At 38.2% G+C, this 21,148-nt stretch overlaps 2 protein-coding genes across 5 annotated transcripts in view; one reads left to right on the forward strand and one right to left on the reverse strand.

Annotated features, from left to right (window-relative positions):
* Positions 1-3,389: 3,389 nt before the first annotated feature.
* Positions 3,390-21,148, reverse strand: part of LOC117344877 (EF-hand domain-containing protein D2-like) — a 28,794-nt gene continuing 11,035 nt past the window's right edge. The window contains exons 2-5 of one of the 4 annotated variants that reach the window (XR_004536283.1): positions 19,456-19,603; positions 12,530-12,667; positions 7,706-8,240; positions 3,390-7,605 (exon numbers count right to left, since the gene is read on the reverse strand). Coding sequence is in view for 1 of the 4 variants with exons in the window: in XM_033907739.1 (XP_033763630.1) it covers positions 8,091-8,240; positions 12,530-12,667; positions 19,456-19,603 (436 nt within the window). In the remaining 3 variants the exon portion in view is untranslated. Of the gene's footprint in view, positions 8,241-12,529; positions 12,668-19,455; positions 19,604-21,148 lie in introns of all 4 variants that reach the window. The other 3 variants (XR_004536282.1, XR_004536281.1, XM_033907739.1) reach the window with 3 other exon arrangements.
* Positions 4,750-5,730, forward strand: LOC117344725 (trichohyalin-like). Its single transcript, XM_033907555.1, has one exon. The coding sequence runs from the start codon at positions 4,750-4,752 to the stop codon at positions 5,728-5,730; it is 981 nt and encodes a 326-aa protein (XP_033763446.1).

Here is a 21,148-nt window from a genome sequence, read left to right on the forward strand (position 1 = left end):
CGGAGTACCCAGAGAAAAACCACCGGCCTACGGTCAGTACCTGGCAACTGCCCCACGTAGGTTTCGAACTCGCAACCCAGAGGTGGAGGGCTAGTGATAAAGTGTCGGGACACATTAACCACTAGGCCACCGCTGCCCCCAGTATATATGCTAAGACATACCTATATCATACACAGTATATATTCTATAGGCATACATCTGTATAATTAAGTCATACATTATGCCTTCAGTATATATATCTTGGAGGCATACGCTCTACATATATACTACAGGCATACATACATCCTATATACAGTATAAATGCTTAAGATCTACCTATACCATACATACGGCGTATATACATTATATAGACTGTATATGCTGAAGGCATACATTCATCCTACCTACAGATATTTATATCCAAAAGATATACAACAACCTGTATGCCAAATGCATACATACTCATACCAACAGAATATGCCAAATGCTTCCATAATCATACCAACAGAATATATTTATGCTAATGTAATATGTCATCCCTACAGTATACAGAGTACATATCTACCTTACAATAATACATATACCTCCACACAATACATCATTGTTATTAATTTCTTATTATTAGTGGCGACACAGAATCAAAGGGACATAACTCCTGTGTTCCTAAGCTAAGGAACAGACTCAATAGCCTGCCCGGAGTTCCACTCGATTTGCACTCTTCTCAGAAGAGAAGCTTTCTAAGAAGATTGCATTCCGTTATGTGTAAATTGAGTAAACCGGATAAAAAGAACCCAAAACAAACAAGTTTTTAAGTTTTCTCAAACATGTGCATGCATGTGTCATAAATCCTTCTCTAGTGAAACTCATCACTCGCACACTTAAACATGGTCGTTGTCATCTTGGAAGATAAATCTTCTATCTTCGAGACGGAAGAGGTAGAAGATCTTCCAGAAGCAGAAGAGCTACAAATCGAGTGACTGGAAGACATATTATAGAAGAAGAGTGCAAATCAAGTGGGGCTCGTCTCTTTTCACTCTCTGCTAGGCTTCACTTTGAAATAAGCACAGCCTGGTGGAGAGAAATGGTACTAAGGCAGATAATTCTGTCTAAGTTAAATACTTCCCTTAATATGCTGATATTTAATCGATATTACTGGCTCTGTAGATATCTTTGTGTGGTGCACACATCCCAAGATTAATTTAATTTCACACAAACAATAGGCAAGAGAATGATTTTGATTTTATATTAAAGTATTATCTAGTGTACAATATATCATAAACATTGTTGTATAGCACTTGGAATGAACGCAGACATAACACTGTTAAAACCCTTTGTATTAAATTATAAAACTTTCATCTAACACTCTAGAAATTAATTATTCTAATAACAATGTATTTTTTTGTTCCATAACCATTAAATTGTATTATGCAATTTAAAAAAAAATACATGAGAAAGTAAAAAAAAAAAAAAAAAGACATTTGAAAATCTAAGTATAGGCTGATGTGGATTTGACATAACCTGTGTAAGTGGATAGGTGGGGTTACTGTTGAGTTTGTTTTATCACAGGTGGTTTTGTACAGATACTATACACATCAGGTCAGTGCACAGATGTTAGGGTGTACAGGACCCTTACAAAGAATACACTTCTTTCTGATTTTGATACATGCACTACGAAATTCCATGACCGGATTTATATCGGGGTGAAAAATGAAATGCTTATTTATTGCAAATACATTTTCATTTAGACAATACAGTTCTCTATATTTTCAAATCAAGTAGGATAACATTGTAATGTATTTGAAAATTGCTATGACATTTTCAATATCTACCTAATTAGTGATACATATATTAATTTGTGTGTATACAAACCTGAAAGTTCATTCCCTCTCAATTCATACCCAAGATTCGCACATATTAATTGTGTTAACGATATCAAATTCCCTACAATAGTACAGGGTCTAATTCCCTACAATAGTACAGGGTCTATCAACCGATCATTTATATCATCTACAAGAGCTATACAGAAACACCCGCAAACCCAAGCTCTGGAGTATAAGATTCATACAAGCAAATTCACAAACAAAAGATTACAGCAGTTCTGGAATAAAAGACCATAAAACCAAGTTCTTGGATACAAGATTATAGAACTGATATATTTTGTTAAGAGTATAATAATGTCACAAAAGAATTAACAGAAATGTCCTAGTAAATTAACAATAATATACATTTATGTATATCTAAAGTCTTAAATTCTCATCAACGATTAATTCATAATATAAAGAAAATTCATCATGAAACAAATACTGTTATCATAAACAATGAAATTATTTAGATTTAACAATGTTAGTTTATCTTGAACAGTAAAAATATTCAGACCTGCCAATGTTAGTTTATATTTGTCTTGAACAATAAAATTATTCAGACCTACCAATTTTAATTTATATTTGTCTTGAACAGTAAAATTATTCAGACCTACCAATTTTAATTTATATTTGTCTTGAACAGTGAAATTATTCAGACCTACCAATTTTAATTTATATTTGTCTTGAACAGTAAAATTATTCAGACCTACCAATTTTAATTTATATTTGTCTTGAACAAAGAAATTATTCAGACCTACCAATTTTAATTTATATTTGTCTTGAACAGTAAAATTATTCAGACCTACCAATTTTAATTTATATTTGTCTTGAACAGTAAAATTATTCAGACCTACCAATTTCAATTTATATTTGTCTTGAACAGTAAAATTATTCAGACCTACCAATTTCAATTTATATTTGTCTTGAACAATGAAATTATTCAGACCTACCAATGTTTGTTTATATTTGTCTTGAACAGTAAAATTATTCAGACCTACCAATTTCAATTTATATTTGTCTTGAACAATGAAATTATTCAGACCTACCAATGTTTGTTTATATTTGTCTTGAACAGTAAAATTATTCAGACCTACCAATTTCAATTTATATTTGTCTTGAACAATGAAATTATTCAGACCTACCAATGTTTGTTTATATTTGTCTTGAACAGTAAAATTATTAGATCTACCATTAGATCTACCAATGTTAGTTTATATCTGACTTAAGCAGTAGAATTATTCAGACCTACCAATGTTAGTTTGTATTTATCTTGAATAGTAAAATTATTCAGATCTATCAATGTTACTTAATATTTTATAATTTATCTTGAACAGTAAAATTATTCAGATCTATCAATGTTAGTTAATATCTATCTTGAACAGTAAAATTATTCAGACCTACCAATGTTAGTTTATATCTGTCTTGAACAGTAGTTCATACTTTTCAATTAACAGTAAAAGTATTCAAATATATTGGAAGTAGTTTTATACAAAGCATAAATTTTATATTCAAAATTTCTCAAAACATAATTAGAGTGATTTTTTTTTGAAGTTACCCTTTTAATCTTTAATCAAGTGTAAGGTAAAAATTGAACAATGAAATTATGTCAATATTAAACCACGGAGTAGTCCATGATTAAACTAAAACAATGTTTTTTAAAAATTTACGCCAGATTAATGATGCAACAAAAATTCAAATTTAAAGGAACTTTTAACAAAATTTTACCTTAAGGTATTTCCAGTAAAATATCCATCCAACAGGAGGACTTCAGGTTGTCAATCAAGAAACATCAAAGAATTGATTTTATGGAAACGGTACCCTCTTTTAAACCCTATTTTAAGCCATGTCTTTCTCAACAGCAATCATGCAAAGACTTTATTTTTGGAGTCCTCCCATGGATATATATTCTATTGAAATAACTTGTTTTATCTTTAGATTAAAAGATTTTGTCAATATTACTCAAGTTCTATAATATTAAAAGCATAACAATATTAAAATAACATCATGATGATATTTTTTCAACATTTGAGTATGACCTCGAGAAAATTGCACGATCAGATCAAAGACAATGTATATTATCTGTAAGAATAAAAGAATCAACACATTTTGTACAGAGACAGGAAAAGACAACTGTCCCACTTCGGTAAGTGACAAAAGAGCATATTTCATAAACTGATTCATAAAGAGGCTGGTAAAGATAATAAACAAAACAAATTGACTAGTAAGTAAGAATACAGTACGGTTATATTGATAAACTGGGAAAAAAAAGGGGAAAAAAAAACCAGAAATTAACTACCAGGTAAACATTTCTGCAGGAAAAAGACCAATAAAAGGTTAAGGGGAGACAACAGAATGTATGGAAAGCTCAAATCATAGAAAATTACACAAATTACAAAGAAATTAGGAAAAAACGACCTAGCATTAAAAAAATGAAAAGATATATCATTTACATAATGAAATTGAGTACTTAAGCATCACTAAGCTGATAAAGCACATAGTACTGATTATATTTTTCACAAGGTATAAGTAGTTGCAGTTGTTGAAAACAGGGTTATTGTGCTGGAGAACAATGGAAAGATGGCACAGAAAGATGGCACTAGATTCATGTGTTAACCAATCAATGAGGAATTGAGATTATTCCGATCCTGATTGGATAAATGATGAAAATGATTTTGTTGATTTAAAAAAAAAATCTACTCAATATAATCTTTTTAGAGATTCTATACAAAAAAGGAATGTTTGAATGTCATTAAATCTACCATACTGTAGACAATCTGTAACACTGGAAGCCCAAGTCATTGTTTCACAAATCATATTACAAACAATTGGTTTAATCTTATGAAGTGCCTAAGGGCTGTGATAATTCTGGAGGCAGGCAGAGTACATGTACATGTATAGAGGATTGCTCATGTCAAGGGACAATGGCGGGACCATCGAGGCATCAGAAAGAGAGGACCATCTGGGCATCAGAAAGAGAGGACCATCGAGGTATCAGAAAGAGAGGACCATCGAGGTATCAGAAAGAGAGGACCATCGAGGTATCAGAAAGAGAGGACCATCAAGGCACCAGAAAGAGAGGACCATCGAGGTATCAGAAAGAGAGGACCATCGAGGTATCAGAAAGAGAGGACCATCTGGGCATCAGAAAGAGAGGAACATCTGGGCATCAGAAAGAGAGGACCATCTGGGCATCAGAAAGAGAGGACCATCGCGGTATCAGAAAGAGAGGACCATCGAGGCACCAGAAAGAGAGGACCATCTGGGCATCAGAAAGAGAGGAACATCTGGGCATCAGAGAGAGAGGACCATTGAGGCACCAGAAAGAGAGGACCATCTGGGCATCAGAAAGAGAGGACCATCGAGGCACCAGAAAGAGAGGACCTTTGAGGTATCAGAAAGAGAGGACCATCTGGGCATCAGAAAGAGAGGACCATCGATGCACCAGAAAGAGAGGACCATCGAGGTATCAGAAAGAGAGGACCATCGAGACATCATGAAAGAGAGGACCATCGAGGCATCAGAAAGAGAGGGCCATCGAGGCACCAGAAAGAGAGGACCATCGAGGCATCAGAAAGAGAGGACCATCTGGGCATCAGAAAGAGAGGAACATCTGGGCATCAGAAAAGAGAGGACCATCGAGGCACCAGAAAGAGAGGACCATCTGGGCATCAGAAAGAGAGGAACATCTGGGCATCAGAAAGAGAGGACCATCGAGGCACCAGAAAGAGAGGACCATCGAGGTATCAGAAAGAGAGGACCATCTGGGCATCAGAAAGAGAGGACCATCGAGGCACCAGAAAGAGAGGTCGATCGAGGTATCAGAAAGAGAGGACCATCGAGGCACCAGAAAGAGAGGACCATCGCGGCATCAGAGAGAGAGGACCATTGAGGCACCAGAAAGAGAGGACCATCTGGGCATCAGAAAGAGAGGACCATCGAGGCACCAGAAAGAGAGGACCTTTGAGGTATCAGAAAGAGAGGACCATCTGGGCATCAGAAAGAGAGGACCATCGATGCACCAGAAAGAGAGGACCATCGAGGTATCAGAAAGAGAGGACCATCGAGACATCATGAAAGAGAGGACCATCGAGGCATCAGAAAGAGAGGGCCATCGAGGCACCAGAAAGAGAGGACCATCGAGGCATCAGAAAGAGAGGACCATCTGGGCATCAGAAAGAGAGGAACATCTGGGCATCAGAAAAGAGAGGACCATCGAGGCACCAGAAAGAGAGGACCATCTGGGCATCAGAAAGAGAGGACCATCTGGGCATCAGAAAGAGAGGACCATCTGGGCATCAGAAAGAGAGGACCATCGAGGCACCAGAAAGAGAGGACCATCGAGGTATCAGAAAGAGAGGACCATCTGGGCATCAGAAAGAGAGGACCATCGAGGCACCAGAAAGAGAGGTCGATCGAGGTATCAGAAAGAGAGGACCATCGAGGCACCAGAAAGAGAGGACCATCCAGGCACCAGAAAGAGAGGACCATCTGGGCATCAGAAAAAGAGGACCATTGAGGCATCGTGACAAAGAGGACCATCGAGGCATTGTGAAAGAGAGGACAATCGAGGTATCAGAAAGAGAGGACCATCTGGGCATCTGAAAGAGAGGACCATCGAGGTATCAGAAAGAGAGGACCATCTGGGCATCTGAAAGAGAGGACCATCGAGGAATTGTGAAAGAGAAGACCATTGAGGCATTGTAAAAGAGAGGACAAAGGAGACATCATGAAAGAGAGGACCATCAAGGAATCAGAAAGAGAGGACCATTGAGGCATCGGGACAGAGAGGATTTCGAGGCATTGTGAAATAGAGGACAATCGAGACAATGCAAAAGTGAGGACCACTGTGGTACCACAAGAAGATGAGAAATAATCTGATAGACTCTGGGTTTAAAAGTTAAATGTCATTACTGTAAAGGTCAAGGTCATTGGTTTCAGAAGGTCGGTTTCAAAGGTACATTTCAAAATAACTTGTATCTAATAGCTACCAGTTTTTAAGGTTACAAAGCTATTACTTTCAAATTTGCAACACTTTTCAGGGTACATAATACATAACAGGTATTCCATGTTTGGAAGTACCTGCTCTTTAAAGTTTCTGAACTATACTCTGAATCCATCATATTTCATTCAGAACAGCCATGAAGCGAATATCTGTCACACATGTATAACTGCAAGTAAATAATCATTTTTAACAGATACCAAGCATGAAATCTTCTATATTGACAAAATAAAACTATCAAATAGCAGCTCATTCAAACATACAACTTTCACTTTGGTCACTCTACACCTTTTGCTACGACTCATTGTGTTAAGCCCCACAGTCAGATCAAAGTTCAGAAAGTTCATTAGAGCTGACTCAACACACACAGCAGAGTAAACTTACAACTACAACACATAGACACTTTCTCTACTGAAACTATATTTGATTTACTAATTAATTTGTAAAATATTGATACATCAGTAAAATCTGAGCGATACCAGCTGGTTTGGATCAAGGTAGGATATCTTTATACAAATAATAAACATGTAATGTTATAAAGGCTACAAGTCCAACTAGTCAAGATCTCACCGACCACAATAGGTGACCAAAGATCGGACCACATGGTACACTTGGTGACCCAAGATCTGATCACATGGTATGCCTAGCAACCTGAGATCAGATCACATGGTATGCCTAGCAACCTGAAATCAGATCACATGGCATGCCTAGCAACCTGAGATCGGATGGTGACCCAAGATCTGATCACATGGTATGCCTAGCAACCTGAGATTGGATGGTGACCCAAGATCTGATCACATGGTATGCCTAGCAACCTGAGATCGGATGGTGACCCAAGATCTGATCACATGGTATGCCTAGCAACCCGAGATCAGATCACATGGTATGCCTAGCAACCTCAGATCTGATCTTTCAGTATACCTAGCACCAGAGATCCAATCACATGGCATATCTAGCAATCTGAGATCTGATTACACTGTACACCTAGTAATGCTAGTGACACAATCACAAACAGCCAGTGACTCAGAGACCTCACCCTTCGATATGGTACATCTCGGTGACCCCAAGATCTGGCCTACTTCAGTGACTCAGAAACCATGCGGAGAGTAGTTAATCAAAAACAATTGTCAAGTTCTAACTTAATAGTCCTCTAACTAATTATAACTGGAGGTTAAGTCATCCAATCCAAGGTCACCTGAAGGTCAGATCAGGATGAGTGACTTGTAGCCTGTAAACATCCGATGGTTTGGTCAGTTGTTAGCGGCTGCCTGTTTGAAGAAAGTTGCCTTTTCTTTGAATGCCTTTTTCCTTTCCATTGCTTCTTCTTGCTGTCGTTTCTTTTCCTCTTGTTCATTCTTTATCTCTTCCTCAAACTTTTTATCCTGTGTCTGTCTTTCAATCTATTTGTAAAGAATAAGTTATTAAAATTTATAACAAGAGATCCCAGAGGGATCTTGGCGCCCACCATTGAATGATCTTTATAGGTTCCATGTCAGATTGATCTTTTCCCTACTTTTCCCTTCCTCTAAGTCTTACTTATCTGTGTAAATTCAGAAACAGCCCTCTAGTACTTTTCAAACAAGGGGAACCTATATACAGAATTTAAGATTTAGCTATAATGGCTGTCTGTCGGCCATGTTGTTTTCGTATTGGTCCCAATATGCAAAACTAGGCACTGAGGGGAACCTACATATGACATTTGAAAAAGATCCCTTCAGTACTTTCACAGAAATAGCGATAACAAACTTCAATTGTCAAAATCCGAAATGGCTGCCTGTCGGCCATGTTGTTTTCTGATTAGTCTCAAAATGCAATATGCATAACTAGGCACCGACGGGAACATGCATATGAAATTTTAGAAAGATCCCTTCATTACTTTCTGAGAAATAGCGATAACAAACTTCAATTGTCAAAATCCAAGATGGCTGCCTGTCAGCCATGTTGTTTTCTGATTGGTCTCAAAATGCAATATGCATAACTAGGCACCGACGGGAACATGCATATGAAATTTTAGAAAGATCCCTTCATTACTTTCTGAGAAATAGCGATAACAAACTTCAATTGTCAAAATCCAAGATGGCTGCCTGTCAGCCATGTTGTTTTCTGATTGGTCTCAAAATGCAATATGCATAACTAGGCACTGAGGGGAACCTGCATATGAAATTTCAGAAAGATCCCTTCATTACTTTCTGAGAAATAGCGATAACAAATTTTAATTGTCAAAATCCAAGATGGCTGCCTGTCAGCAATGTTGTTTTCATATTGGTCTCAAAATGCAATATGCATAAGTAGGCATCAAGGGGAACCTACATATGAAATTTGAGAAAGATCCCTTCAGTTCTTTCACAGAAAAAGCGATAACAAATTTCAATTGTCAAAATCCAAGATGGCTGCCTGTTGGCCATGTTGTTTTCCGATTGGTCTCAAAATGCAATATGCATAACTAGCCACTGAGGGGAACCTGCATATGAAATTTCAGAAAGATCCCTTCATTACTTTCTGAGAAATAGCGATAACAAATTTTAATTGTCAAAATCCAAGATGGCTGCCTGTCAGCAATGTTGTTTTCCTATTGGTCTCAAAATGCAATATGCATAAGTAGGCATCAAGGGGAACCTACATATGAAATTTGAGAAAGATCCCTTCAGTTCTTTCACAGAAAAAGCGATAACAAATTTCAATTGTCAAAATCCAAGATGGCTGCCTGTTGGCCATGTTGTTTTCCGATTGGTCTCAAAATGCAATATGCATAACTAGGCACTGAGGGGAACCTGCATATGAAATTTCAGAAAGATCCCTTCATTACTTTCACAGAAATAGCGATAACAAACTTTAATTGTCAGAATCCAAGATGGCTGCCTGTCAGCCATGTTGTTTTCTGATTAGTCTCAAAATGCAATATGCATAACCAGGCACAAAGAGGAACCTGCATATGAAATTTGAGAAAGATCCCTTCAGTACTTTCACAGAAATAGCGATAACAAATTCTTCAATTGTCAAAATCCAAGATGGCTGCCTGTCGGCCATTTTGTTTTCCGATTGGTCCCAAAATGCAATATGCATAACTAGGCACCAAAGGAAACCTACATATAAAATTTGAGAAAGATCCCTTCAGTACTTCCTCAGAAATAGCGTTAACAAACTCCAATTGTCAAAATCCAAGATGGCTGCCTGTCGGCCATGTTGTTTTCCGATCGGTCCCAAAATGAAATATGCATAACTAGGCACCAAAGGGAACCTACATATGACATTTGAGAAAGATCCCTTCAGTACTTCCTCAGAAATAGAGATAACAAACTTTAATTGTCAAAATCCAAGATGGCTGCCTGTCGGCCATGTTGTTTTCTGATCGGTCCCAAAATGCAATATGCATAACTAGGCACCAAGGGGAACCTACATATGAAATTTGAGAAAGATCCCTTCAATACTTTCTCAGAAATAGAGATAACAAACTTCAATTGTCAAAATCCAAGATGGCTGCCTGTCGGCCATGTTGTTTTCCGATCGGTCCCAAAATGCAATATGCACAACTATGCACCAAGGGGAACCTACATATGAAATTTGAGAAAGATCCCATCAGCACTTTATCAGAAATAGCGATAACAAGAATTGTTTACGGACGGAGGGACGGACGGACGGACCACGGACCACGGACGCAGGGCGATTTGAATAGCCCACCATCTGATGATGGTGGGCTAAAAATGTATCTGAATCAGAAATTCAACCCAAGTACATATTTGCAAGATTACTATCTTACTGTTTTGTCATAATCTAAGAAATAATTTTGATATCCAAAAGTTGTTTTATTATCCCATGTTCCAATCTTTTAACCAGTTACTTCTACAAGTTCAAATTGAAACATAACTTTAAATTTCTGGAGAATGCTCACATCAAACTAGAACTGTCGCCAGGATGGCTGACTAATACCCCCGCAATCTGCACGAGTCGATGGTGAATTGGAACTGTTAATTAGAGGCTAACTAAGATAACCCAGTAATAAAGTGACCAGTTGCCATAGCAACCATAATTTTGAAAAAAAAAGTGGCATGCACATCTACACATGGTCCTCTATATTTGTGTGAAGTTTCATTGAAATCGGCCCTTCAGTTTAGGAGGAGTTGTCCGGACAAACTTAAAGTTATGGTTCTTATCAGAAAACTTGTTTATAGTGACCAGTTGCCATAGCAACCATAATTTTGAAAGAAAAGAAAGTGGCATGCACATCTACACATGGTCCTCTATATTTGTGTGAAGTTTCATTGAAATCGGCCTTTCGGTTTAGGAGGAGTTGTCCGGACAAACTTAAAGTTATGGTTCTTATCAGAAAACCTGTTTATAGTGACCAGTTGCCATAGCAACCATAATTTTGAAAGAAAATAAAGTGGCATGCACATCTACACATGGTCCTCTATATTTGTGTGAAGTTTCATTGAAATTGGCCATTTAGTTTAGGAGGAGTTGTCCGGACAAACTTAAAGTTATGGTTCTAATCGGAAAACCTGTTTATAGTGACCAGTTGCCATAGCAACCATAATTTTGAGAAAAATAAAGTGGCATGCACATCTACACATGGTCCTCTATATTTGTGTGAAGTTTCATTGAAATCGGCCTTTCGGTTTAGGAGGAGTTGTCCGGACAAACTTAAAGTTATGGTTCTTATCAGAAAACCTGTTTATAGTGACCAGTTGCCAAAGCAACCATAATTTTGAGAAAAATAAAGTGGCATGCACATCTACACATGATCATTAATATTTGTGTGAAGTTTCATCGGAATTGGCCCATCGGTTTAGGAGGAGTTGTCCGGACAAAATGCGTCTACAGACAGACGGACAGACAACCTGATTCCAGTATACCCCCCCCCCTAATTTCGTTGCGGGGGTATAATTACTTACATAATCCATTTCTGTACATTTCTTTTTTATCTGCTTTTTTCCCCCAACATATCAAATTTTTACAGAAATTTGAAGTAAAAGGGATGTACTTTTTGGGGATATTATGAAACAGACTATAATTTTCTCTGTTTACATAAACCAAAAGTGAACTACTTGATAGGTACAACTACTAATGATACTATAAAATTCATTTTAAAAATGAATTTGCAAACTCTAAATATGGTTATATTTAAAGCCTTTCTTAGTCTTAGATGTTGATTTTGAAAGTTCCTGTATTGTACAGAATGACAGTGAAGAACTTGAAACAAGCAGTTTGTTTGACAGGTCACTGTTTGTTTAATTTCCACAATTTTTTCTTCATCATATCCTAACAAAAATTGATTTTCAGTGAAAAGATACAGAATTTGACCCTGACCTTCAGGATGAATATCCTTGACCTTTGACTTTGATTTTTTGACATCAGCATTGTACCATTTTTTCGAACAGACCCTGGGCCTCTTGGTTAATGAGAAGAAGTTGTTTAAAGATTTCAACACATTTCACCACTGTGACCTTGTAATAAGGTCAAGGTTATTCCTTTGAACAATCTTGGGAGGCCCTTTATCCTAGTATGCTATTGGCCCAATCTTAAGCTCTCTGTGCCTCTTTCTTATTGACAAGAGGTCAAAACTATTTACTATTTTTTATGGACAGATGGATGGACGACGCCAGTCAAATACAATTGCAAAATTCATAAACCAGTTGGTCTTCATTAACAAAAAGCTGATAAGAGATAGTTATCAGTTTAAAATTATTACCTTAGCCTCAAAAAAGTTTTTAGCACCCTTTACACCTTCCTTGTCAACATCCACTTCATCGAGGTTCTGGTAGAGGTTAAATAAACCACTTCCCTCCTCGAGCTCCCCTGCTCTCGCCTTCCGGAATATTAGCAGGAACTGAAAATCAGAATCCACATACATTATTTCCTGGAAAGCCCACCTTACAGACCACTGCACATGTAATGTTATAACAATGATCTGTATTTTAATCAGATCAGTGTACATAAAACAATAGACGACTACTTATGTATGTGTCTGTGACAATTCAATTGTGGTAGAGCATTCACACAGTGTAACCTTTGGGTGAAGATGTGAGGCGTGTGTTCGTTCCCTACCTAATACAGTTTGCATGTCTCATGGAAGCTGAAATTAGATTAATCTGTACTGTTGTGGTAAATGGCTAGACACTTTAACCTAATTGTTTTCGATATATATATAAGCAATAGGACTCCTGTATGCTGTTGAGTGAGATATCCTCTTTCTACTATAAGAAGACTTTGCGGAGAGAGAAGAGGAGGGGAAGGGAAGGAAGAAAAGAAGAGGGGGAGGGGAGAGGAATAAAGGGGAGGGAAGGAAGAAAGAAAAGAGGAGGGGAGGGGAGAGAAGATGAGGGAGGTAAGAAAAGAGGAGGGGAGGGAAGAGAAGAGGTGGGGGAAGAAAAGAGGGGGAGGGGAGAGGAGAGAAGAGGGAGGGAGGGAAGAAAGAAAAGAGGAGGGAAAGGGAGAGAAGCGGAGGGAAGGAAGAAAGAAAAGAGGGGGAGAGAAGAGGAGGGAAGGAAGAAAGAAAAGAGGAGGGGGAGAAAAGAGGAGGGAAGGAAGAAAAAAGGGGGGAGAGAAGAGGGAAGGAAGAAAGAAAGAGAAGGGGGAGGGGAGAGGAGAAAGGGAAGGAAGTAAAAAAAGGAGGGGGGGAGGGAGAGAGGAGGAGGGAAGGAAGAAAGAAAAGAGGAGGGGGAGGGGAGAGGAGAGAAGGAAGGAAGAAAAAAAAGGAGGGGGGAAGGGAGAGAAGAGGGAAGGAAGAAAGAAAAGAGGGGGAGGGGAGAGAAGAGGGAAGGAAGAAAGAAAAGAGGGGAGGGGAGAGAAGCGGAGGGAAGGAAGAAAGAAAGAAAGAGGGGGGAAGGGAGAGAAGCGGAGGGAAGGAAGAAAGAAAAGAGGGAGAGAGAAGAGGAGGGAAGGAAGAAAGAAAAGAGGTGGAGGGGAGAAAAGATGAGGGAAGGAAGAAAAAAGAGGGGAGGGGAGAGAAGAGGGAAAGAAGAAAGAAAAGAGGAGGGGGAGAGGAGAGAAGGAAGGAAGAAAAAAAAAAGGAGGAGGGAAGAGAGAAAAGAGGAGGGAAGGAAAGAAGAAGAAAAGTGTGGGGGGGGAGGGGAGAGGAGAGAAGGAAGGAAGAAAAAAGGAGGGGGGGAGGGAGAGAAGAGGAGGGAAGGAAGAAAGAAAAGAGGGGAGGGGAGAGAAGAGGGAAGGAAGAAAGAAAAGAGGAGGGGGAGGGAAGAGAAGAGGTGGGAAGGAAGAAAGAAAAGAGGGGGAGGGGAGAGGAGGGAGGAAAGAAAAGAGGAGGGGGAGGGAAGAGAAGAGGAGGGAGGAAAAAAAAGAGTAGATTGGTAGCCTGGTAGACAGGTGCCAATGTAATTAGGACAACACTCCCCTATTTCTGTAAACAATTCCTCTCATCATTGCCGATCAACAATCAACTTTCTACTATAAAAAGACTTTGCGGAGAGAGAGGGAGAGAGAAGAGGAGGGGAAGGGAAGGAAGAAAAGAAGAGGGGGAGGGGAGAGGAATAAAGGGGAGGGAAGGAAGAAAGAAAAGAGGAGGGGAGGGGAGAGAAGATGAGGGAGGTAAGAATACTTTTCAAACAAGGGAATCCTAGCTATATAAGAAATTTGAGATTTAACGATAATGGCTGTTTGTTTGCCAGGTTGTTTTCCGGACAGACTGGTCCAAAAATGCAATGCAAGTGACCAAGGGGAACCTACTTATGAAATTTGAGAAAGATCCATTCAGTACTTTCTCAGAAATAGCGATAATAAACTTCAATTGTCAAAATCCAAGATGGCTGCCTGTCGGCCATGTTGTTTTCAGATTGGTTTCAAAACGCAATATGCATAACTAGGCACCAAGGGAAACTTACATATGAAATTTCAGAAAGATCCCTTCAGTACTTTCTCAGAAATAGCGATAATAAACTTCAATTGTCAAAATCCAAGATGGCTGCCTGTCGGCCATGTTGTTTTCAGATTGGTTTCAAAACGCAATATGCATAACTAGGCACCAAGGGAAACTTACATATGAAATTTCAGAAAGATCCATTCAGTACTTTCTCAGAAATAGTGATAACAAACTTCAATTGTCAAAATCCAAGATGGCTGCCTGTCGGCCATGTTGTTTTCAGATTGGTCTCAAAACGCAATATGCATAACTAGGCACCAAGGGAAACCTACATATGAAATTTCAGAAAGATCCATTCAGTACTTTCTCAGAAATAGTGATAACAAACTTCAATTGTCAAAATCCAAGATGGCTGCCTGTCGGCCATGTTGTTTTCAGATTGGTCTCAAATCGCAATATGCATAACTAGGCACCAAGGGAAACTTACATATGAAATTTGAGAAAGATCCATTCAGTACTTTCTCAGAAATAGTGATAACAAACTTCAATTGTCAAAATCCAAGATGGCTGCCTGTCGGCCATGTTGTTTTCAGATTGGTCTCAAATCGCAATATGCATAACTAGGCACCAAGGGAAATCTACATATGAAATTTCAGAAAGATCCCTTCAGTACATTCTCAGAAATAGCGATAACAAACTTCAATTGTCAAAATCCAAGATGGCTGCCTGTCGGCCATGTTGTTTTCAGATTGGTCTCAAATCGCAATATGCATAACTAGGCACCAAGGGAAACTTACATATGAAATTTGAGAAAGATCCATTCAGTACTTTCTCAGAAATAGTGATAACAAACTTCAATTGTCAAAATCCAAGATGGCTGCCTGTCGGCCATGTTGTTTTCAGATTGGTCTCAAATCGCAATATGCATAATTAGGCACCAAGGGAAATCTACATATGAAATTTCAGAAAGATCCCTTAAGTACATTCTCAGAAATAGCGATAACAAACTTCAATTGTCAAAATCCAAGATGGCTGCCTGTCGGCCATGTTGTTTTCAGATTGGTCTCAAATCGCAATATGCATAACTAGGCACCAAGGGGAACCTACATATGAAATTTGAGAAAGATCCCTTCAGTACTTTCTCAAAAACAGAGATAACAAACTTCAATTGTCAAAATCCAAGATGGCTGCCTGTCGGCCATGTTGTTATCCGATTGGTCTCAAAACGCAATATGCATAACTAGGCACCAAGGGGAACCTTCATATGAAATTTGAGAAAGATCCATTCAGTACTTTCTCAGAAATAGCGATAACAAACTTCAATTGTCAAAATCCAAGATGGCTGCCTGTCGGCCATTTTGTTTGCCGATTGGTCTCAAAATGCAATATGCATAACTAGGCACCAAGGGGAACCTTCATATGAAATTTGAGAAAGATCCCTTCAGTACTTTCTCAGAAATAGAGATAACAAATTTCAATTGTCAAAATCCAAGATGGCTGCCTGTCGGCCATTTTGTTTTCCGATTGGTCTAAAAATGCAATATGCATAACTAGGCACCAAGGGGAACCTACATATGAAATTTGAGAAAGATCCTTTCAGTACTTTCTGAGAAATAGTGATAACAAACTTCAATTGTCAAAATCCAAGATGGCTGCCTGTCGGCCATTTTGTTTTCCGATTGGTCTCAAAATGCAATATGCATAACTAGGCACCAAGGGGAACCTACATATGAAATTTGAGAAAGATCCTTTCAGTACTTTCTGAGAAATAGCGATAACAAGAATTGTTTACGGACGGACGGACGGACGGACGGAGGGACGGAGGGACGGACGGACGGACCACGGACCACGGACGCAGGGCGATTTGAATAGCCCATCATCTGATGATGGTGGGCTAAAAAAAAGAAAAGAGGAGGGGAGAAAAGAGGAGGGAAGGAAGAAAAAAGGTCGGGGAGAAGAGGGAAGGAAGAAAGAAAAGAGGAGGGGGAGGGGAGAGGAGAAAAGGAAGGAAGAAAAAAAGGAGGGGGAGGGAGAGAAGAGGAGGGAAGGAAGAAAGAAAAGTGGAGGGGGAGGGGGAGAGGAGAGAAGGAAGGAAGAAAAAAAAGGAGGGGGAAGGGAGAGAAGAGGGAAGGAAGAAAGAAAAGAGGGGGAGGGGAGAGAAGAGGGAAGGAAGAAAGAAAAGAGGGGGAGAGAAGAGGAGGGAAGAAGAAAGATATAAGACGGGGAGGAGAGAAGAGGAGGGAACGGAAGAAAGAAAAGAGGGGAGGGGAGAGAATAGGAGGAGAAGGGGAAGGAGAAGGAAGAAAGAAAGAGGGGGAGAAAAGAGGAGGGAAGGAAGAAAGAAAAGAGGGGGGAGGGGAGAAAAGATGAGGGAAGGAAGAAAAAAGAGGGGGATAGAAGAGGGAAAGAAGAAAGAAAAGAGGAGGGGGAGAGGAGAGAAGGAAGGGAGAAAAAAAGGAGGAGGGAAGAGAGAAAAGAGGAGGGAAGGAAGAAAGAAAAGTGTGGGGGGAGGGGAGAGGAGAGAAGGAAGGAAGAAAAAAAAGGAGGGGGGAGGGAGAGAAGAGGAGGGAAAGAAGAAAGAAAAGAGGGGAGGGGAGAGAAGAGGGAAGGAAGAAAGAAAGAGGGGGAGGGGAAAGGAGGGAGGAAAGAAAAGAGGAGGGGGAGGGAAGAGAAGAGGAGGGAGGAAAAAAAAGAGTAGATTGGTAGCCTGGTAGACAGGTGCCAATGTAATTAGGACAACACTCCCCTATTTCTGTAAACAATTCCTTTCATCATTGCCGATTTTCAATCAACAATTTATCATTTCTGACACAAAGGATATATACAATTACCATGAACAGTATGGTTTACACAAAGGTCGATATCCTCCCTGTCTACACCAGACATCTCATCCCACGACTAAACATCTTGGACCAGGATCCCCTACATGTAATCTGACAGTGTGTTGATGGAGTAAATTACATTGTGTTACATAAATATCTAGGACAGAATGTTTTATCATGACTTTATTTATGGGCAAGTTAAACTTTTTATTAGAACTGGGAGAATGTACAGAAGGTATCATTAAGTACAGTATCGCTTCATTAAAAGGGAAGATATTTACAACCAAAACTGTTTTGTCCCTTTGTTAAAAGGCCTTGGATGATATTTTCAACCAAAACTATTTTGTCTCTTAATGACCTGATATGATATTTTTAATCAAAACTATTTTGTTTTGTTAAATGGCCTGGGATAATATTTTTTCAACAAAAACTATTTGTTAAAAGGGAAGATATATTTGTTTCTAAGTCTCTTTGTTAAAATTGAAGGCATTTTTAACCAAAACTATCTGGATTAACTTTTGTTATTCTGACTCTCATGTTAGCTGCCTAAACCATCTGCTTTACACAGGTTTACATAGAGATTTCAGTAATGGTACCAGATTGCCCATTAGGTTAGATATTTATCTGCCAATATTCTATGTATTATATACTGTATTGGATAGAATTTTTTTTAACTATTTAAATACAAGCAAGGTACCGTATGTTTATATACTACACAGAAATCTCGATTTTCTTAAGACACAGGAATTTTTTTCTTTTCTTTTTTTACTGATCAATAATTGTAATAGGAAGATGTTGAAGTATAATACAGTTAATATAGTATAGTATAACATAGTATATTATCACATAGTAATATCAAATACAGTATAATACATGTAAACTGTATTACAGTGAAATCTGTATAAGAGACTACTCAAGAGAAGCTAAAATGTCTCTTAATGGAAAAAAGGTATTTTTATATAATATATGGTAAATGTCCTGTTATAAGTGACAATACCTGCATGGTTATATTCTTAAAGTAGTAATTATTAACACTTAATCATTGCTACACTATAGCACAGCTCTACTGACTCATACATCAGGGCTAATAAAACAGGGTATTTTTATATAATCTACGGTAAATGTCAAGTTATAATTACTACACTACAGCACAGCTCTACTGACTTATACATTAGGGCTAATAAAACAGGGTATTTTTATATAATCTACGGTAAATGTCAAGTTATAATTACTGCACTACACCACAGCTCTATACTGACCAATACATCAGGGCTAATAACAGTTATAACACAGGGTATTTATTATTTAATATACGGTAACTGTGGGGTTATAAGCAGTGATAATAGATCCTGTCACAAGTGTTTTGATGTGTCAGTGAGATTACATGGTAATACTATTTAAAGGCCATCACTACACTACAGCACAGCTCTATACTGACCAATACATCACTCACGTCATCTATAACAGCCTTAATGGTTTATGGCGACATATAGGTGGACAAATTGACCACTATATGACCAGGAAGGGTCAATTTCTCTGATTAATGTCGAAATACTGCAAACATGGCTTATAAGACTGGGTGAAAACTTGGTGACCTATATAGCCTCGGTCAAAATCTTGTGGGAATCATTCAGTTGTTTTGATTTGTTTGTTTTTGCTTAACGTCCTATTAACAGCCAGGGTCATTTAAGGACGTGCCAGGTTTTGGAGGTGGAGGAAAGCCGGAGTACCCGGAGAAAAACCACCGGCCTACGGTCAGTACCTGGCAACTGCCCCACGTAGGTTTTGAACTCGCAACCCAGAGGTGGAGGGCTAGTGATAAACTCGGCCACTGCTATTCAGTTGTGTCTATGGGTATATAATATTACTTTGCAATGTTATAATATTACTTTGCAATGTTTACCATAACAGAATGAACTTACTGATAAGTGATTCGGGACAGGATTGAATCTGAACTAGTGGATAACTAGCAATACAAACCTCTCTGAAGCTGATTTTTCCATCATTATCCTCATCCACTTCCCCGATCATGGCCTTCAGTCCTAAGTGTGTCTGAGCTTCTCCCAGTTTTTCCATCATTACTTTCAACTCCTCAAAGTCAATGTACTTGTCTTTGCCTGTATCATACCTGGAATGGAATAAAAACTGCCTCAGTGAGACAATGCCCTAACAGGCCCATGGGCCATAACAGTCACCTGTGAGTTCTGAAATATTTCAGTCAATTTGACTCTTTTTGGCCCCACCAATCAGCCCTTGCCATCCAATATTGATATTTCTAGTCAAGTTTATATTATCTCCAATGGCTATTAAACAAATTGTGCTCAAAAATGTGATTTCCCTATATAAACTATAGTAAAGTTTACCCCTTCCCCAGGGGAAACTTGAGACCCCAGGGTCATGAAATTCACAATTTTGGTAACGTACCTTAAGACCTTTCATCTATAAAGAGTATTTGATTCTACATTATTGGAGTAAAGAGAAGATTTTTGAAATTTCAGTCAATTTGACACCTTTTGCCTCACCTCTCAGTCACCTGGTGACTTAAAGATATTATTGTGTAGGAAAATGGTTAAATATTAATGATTAATATTATTGTGTAGGAAAATGGTTAAATATTAATGATTGATTTCTCCTAAATCATAATTTTCTATCTCTTTATTTCAAGAAATTCAGTTTTATTTTATGAATCAGGTTATTCTACATGTACCTAATCCCAGTTTTCCTATAGGAAAGTATTACAGAATACGAAGAAATTTCTTTGCTAAGACGTTTTCCTTAAATCCAATATTACTTTCCGATTGAAAATTTGACCCGTTAAGTTAGGAATTTTTCAAACTTTAGGAATATTGATGAATATTGATGAAACCAAGGCCAGAGCGCCAAAGGAAATATTTTTGCATAAAAACATTCTTGTCAATCCTTATAAAAGTTCACCTTTTAACATTTAAATTCCCTATTTAGCTGCACAATCTTGCACACACACTAGGATGTTATTGATTTTTTACCTTACACATAAAAGTCTGTAACTTAAAGAAACAGTTTTATGGTTCTATCTAAGGTCTTGTACAAAAACCTTTGACCTTAATGAAAGAAAATTCTAAATCCATATTGGCATATAGTGTTAAGCAAGTCAATCCACTCTGAAAACAATTACAACCAGTATGTGTATGAAATCAAATCAGTGCATACCAATGGTGGTTCACTTTCAGCTTCATGACATTTCAAAAGCAGAATCATGTTACCAAGGATGAATTCAGACTTTGTAACATCATAATCAGGGCACCCAGTTGACCCTTGACCTTTAGTAATCTCAGAAGTCAAATCACTATTTCTATGAAATCTGAAAGGTTAAAACATGTCAAATAGACATGTTCCTTCAATCCCAAGACTCAAAAATCAAAAACATACTCAAGGGTCTAATAGATGGTTAATATATTGTAACATCTGTGCAGCTATGATTCAGTGACTTTTTGGGAAATTGATACATCCAAGTGTTGGTCTCAGCTGCCTTTTTCTGTGGGACTACACATTGAGAGCCTTCCATTCATAAAATAAATCAAATACCCTAACCCAGTAAGTGCCCCTCCCTCTCCTAGATTATTGAAAAGATATTTATATTTAAACAACTCCCCCACCCAAGTCACGACCAACTTAAGTAAAATAATGATTATTA

The sequence above is a fragment of the Pecten maximus genome, chromosome 16 (assembly GCF_902652985.1).
Source record: "Pecten maximus chromosome 16, xPecMax1.1, whole genome shotgun sequence".
Classification (NCBI taxonomy): Eukaryota; Metazoa; Mollusca; class Bivalvia; order Pectinida; family Pectinidae; genus Pecten; species Pecten maximus.